The following is a 10987-nucleotide window of genomic DNA, read 5'->3' as shown; positions in this document are numbered from 1 at the left end:
TGTGTGGAAAGGCGTCCTCGAAGTGCGAGCCAAGTAATAAACGAGTACTTAGGAGGGACAGAGTCCTTCCAAACATACTTAGCCCAGAAACGTCTCTCACCTCTCGGCCTAAACCAATCATAAGCCTCATGAACCCCTTTTCCCGCAAACCATGTGCTCCAGAGGGCTGTGATCTCGTCTCTAGTGCACTTGCCCAACATCTCATCCCGGATGGATAAGAGCTTCTTGATGAACATGGAGTCCCTCTTCTTATGTGTCGTCCACTCCCAGATCGTTCCGTTCCCAATATAATCTGCATGAATCCAACGAATCCAGAGAGAGTCCTTCTTCGAGTGAATGTTCCATAGGATCTTGGCATGAAGCGCCGAGTTCCAAGCCTTGAGGTTTCTGATTCCCAGACCTCCTTCCTTCTTCGGCTTGCAAACATCATCCCACACAACTTTACCATACTTCTTTCCCCAAAGGAAAGTACGGGCAATCCCAATGAGCTTCTCGATGACTGTCCCAGGTATCGGAAAGGCTCGAAGCCAGTAAGCTTCCATGCCCTGCAAGACAGATGTAATCAGTTCCAAGCGTCCTGCAAAAGAAAGAGTCTTACTTGGCCATTTTTTTATTTTGTCCGTCAGCTTGTCGATCAATTGGCCATAGTATGAGGAAGTAAGTCTCTTCGATGCAAACGAAATGCCCAGATACTTGATTGGGAGATTGCCTTCTGGGAAGCCAAACACTTGCAGCAAAGTTTCGTTGGGTACTTTGATGGTGCCTGCAATAAACATGTTAGACTTTCCCTGGTTGATCTCAAGCCCTGAGCACGGCGAAAACTCCTCCATGGTGTCTGCCAGAATCTGCATAGAAATCAAGTCTCCCCTGCCCAATAGGAGAAGGTCATCTGCAAAAGCAAGGTGAGTAACGTCCACATGCTTACACTTAATATGGAACTGAAAGTCCCTAGAAGTGCGAACAAGAAGCAAACGAGACAGATATTCCATACTGAAAATGATCAAGGAAGGAGACATGGGGTCTCCCTGCCTAAGACCCCTTTTACCTCTGAAGTAGCCATGGGGGCTACCATTCACCGTGATCGTGTACGAAGGTGATGTGACGCACTCCAGGATCAGGTGGACAAAGGAAGGATGAATGTTGAGACCTGTGAGCACATCCCTCAAGAAACTCTAGTCGACTGTGTCATAAGCTTTCCGGAGATCAATCTTTACAGTGCACCTCGATGATCCTCTCTTGATTGCGTAACCTCTCATGTTCTCCTCAACAAGGTAGATATTGTCCATGATACTCCTCCCCGAGTTGAAAGCCGACTGAGCTGGGCTAATAATCTTGGGAAGGAGCAACTCGAGTGTTTCGAGATGATCTTCGTGATCACTTTGTAGACCACGTTACAGCAGGCAATCGGTCTGAACTCCCGATTGACATCTTTTACATACTATGATCATCAATAATATTTTTGGCAGAATTCTAATAACTATTTTCGGATTCAAGGTATTTGAAGAGTACTATTGGAAATGAAGTTCTACATAAAAAAAATATAGAATTTAGATATATATGGATACACTGATTCAGATTGAGTTGGTAATCCAATAGGTCAAAGATGAGACTGCAAACTATTTTGCCTCTGTTGAAGATCGATCTAATAACATAGATGAGTAAAAAGCAAACATTTTTTTTGTGAGGATGTTGAGTTACAAAGGACCAAAAATTGCTTGATTAAAGTTCTATAACAAAAAACCCTTAGCTGAGAGCCTGAGAATGACTTTCCACTGTCTCAAAAACCTCCACTGGATTGTATGCCAATATTTTAAGAAATCCAATCAAGCATTATAGAACCAAATATTTGCATGTAGATAGTCATTTCATCAATGAAAATATTGATGAAATTTGAAGATCAACAAGCAAACATTCAAACAAATTAAGGCAATTACTCCAAAAGGTTTTATAAATATACTTAATAAATTGAACATAGAGATTCCTCTACTCAACTTGAAGGAATGTTTGAAATGAAAAATTGGAAAATAAGAAATTGAGCTCACTAATTGAATTAAACCCAAAAATAGCTAATTCGCTTTGATTATATTTCCTTATCTATTGTAATTACAATTCTATTTCAAGATTGTTGCCTAATACAAAGTACATAACAAGAATTATGACGGTTATACAAAGTCAATAATTTGGCAAAATTGTGATTTCAGAAATTGCGGACAAACATTACTTGAGATATTTGGCTTTATAAATGTTGGGATTTTGGAACTCCTATTTTCAAATTTACCTAATATTCCTTCCGTCTTATAAAAAATGCCACGTTTCTTAGCCACCATGGATTTTTGGTGATATAGTTCAATATGTAAAATAAAGAACAAAGATAGTTAAATGTACTAATGAATAAGAATAAAAGGTAATTGAAGTAATAACGAAGAAAAGAAAATTAGTAATTAAAAAATTAACGATGGTTATTTTTGGAAAATAGAAATGTGACATTTCTTTTAGAAAAATGAAAGCATCTTCTCTAGGATGGAAGAGGGTACTTATTAAGTTCAATTGTTGACGTGTTACACTAATCAGGCACTTATCATCTTCATGAAACATTTCATTCACAATCAATACTCTTTAATTAAGTTAACTTAAAGTTATTGAATTTTTTTTGTGACTAATAATCTTAACTTAATTGACTTGTAACGACCCGGTGGTCTGTTTTGTTTTCACATGCACCTGCAATTATTTATGGCGATCATCATTTCATTATGTTATGTATGTTTATTATTAAGAAAAAGGGAATAATTGGCTTCGAATATTAATTTTCTTAGTAAAAGTTATAAGTATATAAGAAGAGGGGTGTATGGAATAGTAGAATGGTAAGAAACTAATTATAGGACAATTTTTGGAAAGTGACCACTCAAATAAGAGTATATTAATACTTACTTCGTCCGTCATTAGGAGTCTTATTTCTTAGCGGCACGTGTTTTAAGAAATGTTAAGAAAAGTGAATGAAAAAAAGTTAGTGGAATATAAGTCCCAGTTATATATATTAGCTTTAAATGAAATGTAAGTGGAATGTGAGACCCTATTACCGTTTATGGTAAAAGTGAATCGTAACTTCTATTCGCGGATAGAATAAAATGAAAAAACGAAACTCTTATTCATTGACGGAGGTAGGAAGAGTAGTAGATATTAGTACATTAGGACCCATATGCATTTTGTGAACTAAATAGCAAGAACTAGTTGAAGATTTAGTTCACCTACTAAATTAGGATCCTTATGTCACCATATAACTTTGATTTTAACTCCAAATTATATGTTTAATCTTTATATTCAAATTTATTTGACGTTATATGTTCTTTTTATATGTAATGTCGTTTTTACAATATTGTTGACAATATCAATGTACGTATCACGGACCCATTAAAGAAACGAAATAGAAGTGCAAATAGGAGTAGTATTTATACAATGAGAGGTGTTCGGTTTACAAGATTGTATCCGGGATTAAATTTGTAGTGTGCTTGGTTCATGAGATTTAACCCCACAACTCAACCTTAGATGGATAATCATGGAATAATTAGTCATAGCTAACCCCCAATGACTAAAATAATCTCACAACTCAATCCTAGATTATATCTTGGTATTATTTTATCTTGAAAATCGAACGCCACCAGAGAATTTTAAAGGCTTGATTAAAACAAACAATAGTAGTACAAATTAGATTGTGCGAACACAAGAAAAGATTTAAAAATCTGTACTGCTACTATATTTTTGTTTTTATTTTTCTTTAGAAATGAATTACCTTTTGTAACCTTCGATTTGTTAGTGGGGTCGGTATTCGTTATCCCCATTCCATAATTTGTTAAGATGAATTTGTTCAACTTTCAAGATCATTGAATAGATACAAATGCTTACTTGACTAATTTGATTTGGTATATGTTTGTTAGATATTTTTAATTTTCCACAATTCATTGTGATCAATATTTTTACGATGTAGTAAATGGATCCACGTACCAATTTATGCAAATAAAATATATAATAATTTACTCATTCATGGTATGAATGTTGTGTGGACCGACCCGACCTACTTTTATGAAACAATAGAGAGAGATGTGTGACAAATTCAATTAAATGTAGAATTAAATTCCAAAATCATGCATGTTACCGACATATGTAGGCATTAATACTCATCCACACTTGATAAATATTGCATAATAATCAAATTATGTTTGAGATATATTCCAATTGATGTAATCTCAGTAAATGAATATTTAACCAAGGGGATTGTGGGAAATATCTTCACGCCAAAATCTAAACATTCTTTTCTTTTTTTTCTCCCACAATTCTTTCTCTGAATTTTTGCGGCTCAAAAAAAAGTAAAAGATCTCTTTGTCTTCATACTGATTCTTTACTTTGGCGGTCTTTAAAGTAGATTCCTAAAAAAATTAAAAGAAAAGTTTGTTTTCTAAAATTAATTAGTGGACAAATTTGACCAATAAAGCCCATCATGTAGAGCATTTCCGAAATATATGGACTTCATTTCAATATATTTTCTCTATCTTATGCAATTGAAATATTTTATAAGGAAAAAAATACATTACCATATCCCAAAATTCAAACAAAAAACAAGGGAAAATTGTGTTAGTTACGCCAGGAATTATGTACCTAAATTTTCATTAAATGACATTGCACGTAAAATAAAAATGTAGTAGTAATTATGTAAGAATGTGGTAAGTATAAATATAGCATTTATTCCCTCGACCACATACAAATTAAGCTCAGGTTTTCCCTCTGCACTCTCCAAAGAATAGAGAGACAAACACCAATTCTTATTCCTTTTCTTGTTCCATTTCATCTCTCTCTCTTTGTACTTTTCCTCTGTTCTTGAAGGGCAGAGGGAAATGGCATGGAGGGTTTGAGAAAGCTAATCATATCCTATTTTTGAAGGCCTCCTTTGTTGTAGTCAAAATATTTTTAATCTTGATCATGGAAGGTACGAGATATTTCTTACAAATATTGTTTTTAATGATATTAAAGAAATATTGATGTTGTTTCTGTTAGGATCGTGGACTGCACATTAGTTAACAGTTTTGATGCGTGTGTGAAGGTGAAACAGAGGTGAAGAAGCAAGAGGCAGAGGTAGCAAATGATGCTGCACCAACATGTGGGGTTTCATCGCCATCGTCATCGTCATCGTCATCGTCTTCATCTCCAAGGGGTGTGTTGGAGATCCCGGTGACGGGCGGGTACTCAGACGGAGAGGGAGAGAAGGCGGGGACGGCATGGGCATGGGAGCAGAGCTATGGGACTCTGCATTGGAAGAAGCTGTTTGGGCAGATGAAGAGGAGATCTCCGATGAAATTCTCGACCATCCCGTTGCTCGGTGGCTACGGGTACGACTTGTCGAAGAAGGCCTTCAAGAAGAGGCTGGGGAGGAATCACAGTGCTGGTGAAGCTATTTCTTGTGAGGACATTGCCATGCCCAAGCCTTCTTGGAGGAATTTCACATCTCAGCAACTCAATTTAGCCACTGACAACTTTACCCCAGGTTATTAATCCCTTTCATTTCTTCATAAAAAAATAATCTTATTTGCACACATCATCAATTTTATTAACATAGATACTAAAACTTAACCTGTGTGTGTAATTCTTTCATTTGTCCATAGTACTACTATTTAAAATAATATATTTAAAAAATATCATCATCTCTACTTTAATCTATTCTCTCCTCTCCTCTATTTTTCTATTTTCAATTCATGAAACAATATTGCATAAAAGAAAATGATTCATGTTTATGAGAGGAGGATGAAGTATTTAATTAATAGCCGCATGCTCTGTTTTTACTACTACTTTGTATGTAAAGTGTCGCTGTCGGCCATTCCCAGTTAGTTAATCTTTTGTTTTTATTGCACCCATTTCTCAAATATATATATACCAAAAGTTAGGCAAACTATGTTACCACATTAAAACCTTTTGACTACCTTCACTTCAGTTTGGATAGTTCACAAAAGTTAATACCCCCTCTCCGTCCCATTTTAGGAATCTCGATTTACTATTTTTAGGTGTCCCACTTTAAGAGTTTCGATTAAAATATTTAATAAATAGTGTTAGGCCCCATATTTCACTAATCTTTTTTTACTCAAATTTATTATTAAACTAATACTCACTCTGTCCCATTAGAAATGAAACGTTTTCCTTTCTGGTTTGTCCCATTAAAAATGAAACGTTTCTATAAATGGAAACAATACTCTCTCTACTTTTTCCTCCCTCTTACTTTACTCTCTATTCTTTAACTCACAAAATAACACTACATAAAATCTCATGCCGAAAAACAAATGTTGCATATTTAGTGGAACGGAGGCAGTATATAAAAGTAGGACCACATTCCACTATCTTTCTTCACTAATTTTCCTTTATATTTCTTAAAATCCATGTTAAACTTAAATGAGAATCAAAATGGGACGGAAGGAGTAGTTAATTCCACAAGTGAATTGAATAATTGCATCTTTCTTGATAGATTAATCATATGTTTCCTGTTTATTGGTTTCCGCCATTAATATCATTGAATATTGAATATGCCATCACATTCAAATACAATAAATGTGTGACACTGTGACCTTACATGCCATGTAATAAAGTGCCTTGGAATTATACTAGCAGACTCAAATTCAATTGTGGGTGGGACCCAGTGTATACTTCATTTGACTCCTCAGTCAAGTAGCTCAAGTAGCTGATTCTGAACTTTTTGTTATGACTATATACTACTCCCTCCGTCCCGTGTTACTTGTACTTATTTCCTTTCTGGGCGTCCCAAGTTATTTGCACTCTTTCTATTTTTAGTAAAAATTATCACCTACAGCCGCAATTGTTGACTTTGCTATACACTCATTCCTTAATCTCTGTGCCGAAAAGCAAACGTGCGAGAGCACGGGACGGAGGGAGTACAAAATTGAATCCAATCAGTAAAAAAGAATACCGTTGAAATTTATTAGGGCATGTTTAAGTGGTTGAAGTCATCATGATTCATAACTATATCTCTATTCATTTTGAATAAATGATCCAAAATTTAATGTTTAGGGACCCAATTCATTGACACAACATTTTGAAAATATGGAACAGATAATCTGATTGGGAAAGGGGGGCATGCTGAAGTGTACAAAGGGGTTTTACCAGATGGCCAACTTGTAGCAGTGAAGAAGATCACAAGTGAAGAAAAGAACAATGAGGATAGAGTTGGTGATTTCTTGTCCGAGCTCGGGATCATCGCTCACATCGACCATCCCAACACGGCTAAGCTGATCGGATTCAGTGCCGATGGCGGCCTACATCTCGTTCTCCAGTACTCTCCACATGGAAGCCTCTCCACCGTGCTACATGGCGACGGGGAGGCTATGGATTGGGATAGACGCTACAAGGTGGCCAAAGGGATCGCCGAGGGGCTGCTCTATTTGCATTGCGACTGCCAAAGGCGCATCATTCACCGCGACATAACAGCTTCCAACATATTACTCTCTGAAAACTATGAAGCTCAGGTTTCTTTCCAATTTCTCTACCATTATATTATACTCCTATACCATACCGTTTCGTATAACTCAAACTTTCTCTGCAGATATCTGATTTCGGTCTTGCAAAATGGCTTCCAGAGAATTGGCTTCACCACGTTGTATCCCCCATTGAAGGCACTTTTGGGTAAAATGAGTGACTCAAACTTATATAATGGTTTTAGTTTTCTCTTTACACTGATGTATGATACTGTTATATTTATTTACTTCCATCTCCCAATCAGATACATGGCTCCAGAATATTTCATGCATGGAGTTGTTCATGAGAAGACCGATGTCTTTGCTTTTGGAGTTCTACTACTCGAGATCATAACAGGGCGACGAGCTGTTGATACCTCCAGCAGACAAAGCCTTGTCATGTGGGTATGTTTTTGTCATCCCTTGCGAATTTCTACTTCCCGTCTTACATTTCTGAGATCGAGTCTTACTACAGGCAAAGCCATATCTGGAGAAGAACAACATTAAAGCAATAGCAGATCCGAAGTTAGGAGACAAATACGACATCACAGAAATGAAACGTGCCATGTTCGCAGCTTCCATTTGTATACATCACTTGCCTAACATGCGCCCAAACATGTCGCGGGTAATCAACATTACGCCCTCTTCTTCCTCTTCAAACCACGAAAAGAATAACTAATTAAAAGTGAAAATGCAGGTTGTTAAGCTGCTAAAAGGTGAGAACGAAGTGGTGGATGTAAAGCAGAAGTCAATGGGAATGAAAGCGTTACTCTGGGACTCTTGTGACTTGGATGATTACTCTTCAACGACGTACCTAAAGGACATGAACCGGCATATGCAACTAGTCATGGAATGATTCAACTTTTTTCATCTTCATCTAGTCAAGGAAACATTCTCATCTTATTGTTTACATATTTTCACTACTTTCTTTAAGTGTTTATGCTATCTTGTATGAAAGTTTAGATGGGAAGAAGAAAGAGGAACTATAATAGAGGGATAATATATAAAAAAAGTGAGATGTAAATATACCTTTCTTTGTTTTTTTTGCTCTTCCTTTCTAGTGTTTTGTTTCTTATTGCCCATGGTGTATTGCTATGAATGAATGGATGGAAATGTTTTTGACAGATTTGCTTTACACAACGGAGTCTGAGTGTTTCTTTCCTAGGACTAGGTAGGCATGCACAATCCGAACCAGACCGCCGGTTAACCGGCGCTTCAGAACCGCCGGTTCATGAACCGAAACCGGCGCCGGCGGTTCGAACCGGATGGCAGTTCGGCGGTTCAGGTTCAAAAATATCGCGAACCGGAACCGGCAGTTCGCCGGTTCATAACATTTAAAATAATATATTTATTATTTATAAAAATCAATTTTCACAAATAAATAATACAATAATTTCATAATAGCCCATATTTATTTGTTGGGCCTATAATTCTAAGAACCATTCTTGGTTGTTTCTCTTTTATAGAGACATTCTTGAATATTTTGTGTTTTACTTCCAATGTAGGACAAAATATGTTGAAGTATTTTCTTGTATAACTACATGTTTAGATCATTCATTCATCTTTTTCCAATGTGGGATACAAAACTTTCTTTTGTTTTCTACTTTTTTTTTTATTTTTACTACATTTTATTATTCACTAACTTTATAGACAAATTTATAGATAATAATAAAATCAAATAGAATAGTTCAATTAAATTTGAATGTTACATGTAGCTCATAATTTGTATATTTATAGAATGTGGGTGTGTTCAAATAATAATAATAATTGGATTTAAATGTGCTCACTTTTAAGAATTCAAAGAAACCATTCTTGGAGTGTGGGTGTGTTGATGGGACAATTATTAGCTGGAGTGAGTATTAAAACTGTCTGGTTTTTTTAAAAACTCACATTGGAAAGTGGACACAGCCAACTTGTGGCTTGGTATCTTGTGAACACCTTGTCATTTGCGTTTTGCAAACAAAAACATTTCTTGGGTATTACTGTCTGATTACAGTGTGTCAGCACATATATTTGTTCTATTTTTAATAATAATGAAACGTTACTCCATAGTAATGTAAAATAGGCATAAAATAATATAGATAAAGTTAACTTTATTTTAATAACAATGTCCAATAGATTGTCGGTAATGGACATAAATAAACGAACCATGATAGTAGTGTAAGTAGCGGTAGTATATTAATTATTTGCATTCCATTAAGTTTGTGTGCTTATTAACGTAAAACTTAAAGGCCAAAAATGAACATAATCAATGTTGTAATGCAACGTATAATGTACATAATGTGGCTAATAATGAACGGGCATGGAAAAACTATATACAGTAAGTGCAGTGCTAATATCCGATAATGTAAAACTTCATAACATGTAATGCACGAAAACAGATTAATAATGCAAACATATTATGTACACTGCGGTAAGTGCGTTTTAATATTTACGTGAAACTTCAAGGACAACAGCGTACATAATCAATATCGTAATACAAAGTATAATGTACACAATGTGGCTAATAATGAACTGCAATGGAACAACTATATAGACTAAGTGAAGTGCAATAATCCAATAATGAACAAAAACAGAGTACTAATGCAATAATAAAATGTGTTAAATGTTTACACTGGGAATACTAATAATACTAGGCATGCACACGGTTCGGGAACCGCCGGTTCATGAACCGGAACCGGCGGTGTGCATGCCTAGGACTAGGACTAGGACTAGCAAATTTACACACACCAAAAGAATTTGAATATCATGTCCTATTGCTCAGAGGTAAAATATTTTAATAATTAATCTTTAATTCATCATATAATTAATTTGACCTGTAATACATCATAATATTATTCTTAACATTTTTAAAATATTATGAATAATTCGTTATTATAATGACAAATTTTGATAAGAAAATAGTGATTTTTTTATCAAAATAAAGTTGGGACTTACCAAATTAAGAGTTTGTTATAATTTGTATCCCATTGAATATAATACTTTTATCATTAATAATAATATTGATAATATGTGTAAGTATAGAATAAAAATAAACAAATTTAGTAAGTTTGAAAAAAAATCAATACACATATCCATGTTTACTAAATTTTATCAAAATTCAAATTAAATCCTTTATATTTATTTAAAATATTTGACACTTTAAAAATCAACAAAATAACATGGTTCATGGTAGAGTGAAATAGATAAAGGGTATAGTGGAATAGATAAAGGAAGAGTAATTATCGACACGTAATTCACACTAACATCAAGAAAATCATCTTCAACAGAATATGGTAGAAATTTATTTAATCTAATGTGAAAAAAATAAAATATGTAACAATTATTTATTATTAGATTTTTATATGTACCAAGTTTTCATTAAAAGTGGAAACTTTTGAATAGTAAGTTTTGGGCTATCTATCTATATTCAATATCTAGTTGGGCCTTAATGAAATTATGTGAAAAAAAGAGTGAAAGGCTAGACTAGAAAAAAACCCTAG

The 10987-nt window shown here is 34.8% G+C and overlaps 1 protein-coding gene across 2 annotated transcripts; it reads left to right on the top strand.

Moving 5' to 3' along the window:
* The first annotated feature begins 4770 nt into the window (after positions 1 to 4770).
* LOC121759942 (receptor-like cytosolic serine/threonine-protein kinase RBK1) lies at positions 4771 to 8580 on the top strand. Of its 2 annotated transcripts, none has more exons than XM_042155524.1 (7): positions 4771 to 4978; positions 5102 to 5533; positions 7105 to 7517; positions 7595 to 7674; positions 7772 to 7910; positions 7981 to 8130; positions 8203 to 8580. In XM_042155524.1, the coding sequence occupies exons 1-7, from the start codon at positions 4972 to 4974 to the stop codon at positions 8359 to 8361; spliced, it is 1380 nt and encodes a 459-aa protein (XP_042011458.1). In that variant the 5' UTR covers positions 4771 to 4971; the 3' UTR covers positions 8362 to 8580. The 2 variants fall into 2 exon arrangements, with proteins under 2 accessions (XP_042011458.1, XP_042011457.1); XM_042155523.1 differs by having other exon boundaries at positions 5093 to 5533.
* Positions 8581 to 10987: the final 2407 nt, after the last annotated feature.

This window comes from Salvia splendens, chromosome 13 (assembly GCF_004379255.2).
Source record: "Salvia splendens isolate huo1 chromosome 13, SspV2, whole genome shotgun sequence".
In the NCBI taxonomy this organism is placed as follows: domain Eukaryota; kingdom Viridiplantae; phylum Streptophyta; class Magnoliopsida; order Lamiales; family Lamiaceae; genus Salvia; species Salvia splendens.
The sequence above is the reverse complement of the archived record's forward strand: the minus strand, read 5'-3'. Positions and strand labels throughout refer to the sequence as shown.

What these genes read in the sequence shown, in the direction of transcription:
- LOC121759942 (XM_042155523.1), top strand. An exon ending in CCCATTGAAGGCACTTTTGG is followed by an intron (nt 7,675 to 7,771) that starts GTAAAATGAGTG and finishes TCTCCCAATCAG; the next exon opens with ATACATGGCTCCAGAATATT. An exon ending in TGCGCCCAAACATGTCGCGG is followed by an intron (nt 8,131 to 8,202) that starts GTAATCAACATT and finishes GTGAAAATGCAG; the next exon opens with GTTGTTAAGCTGCTAAAAGG.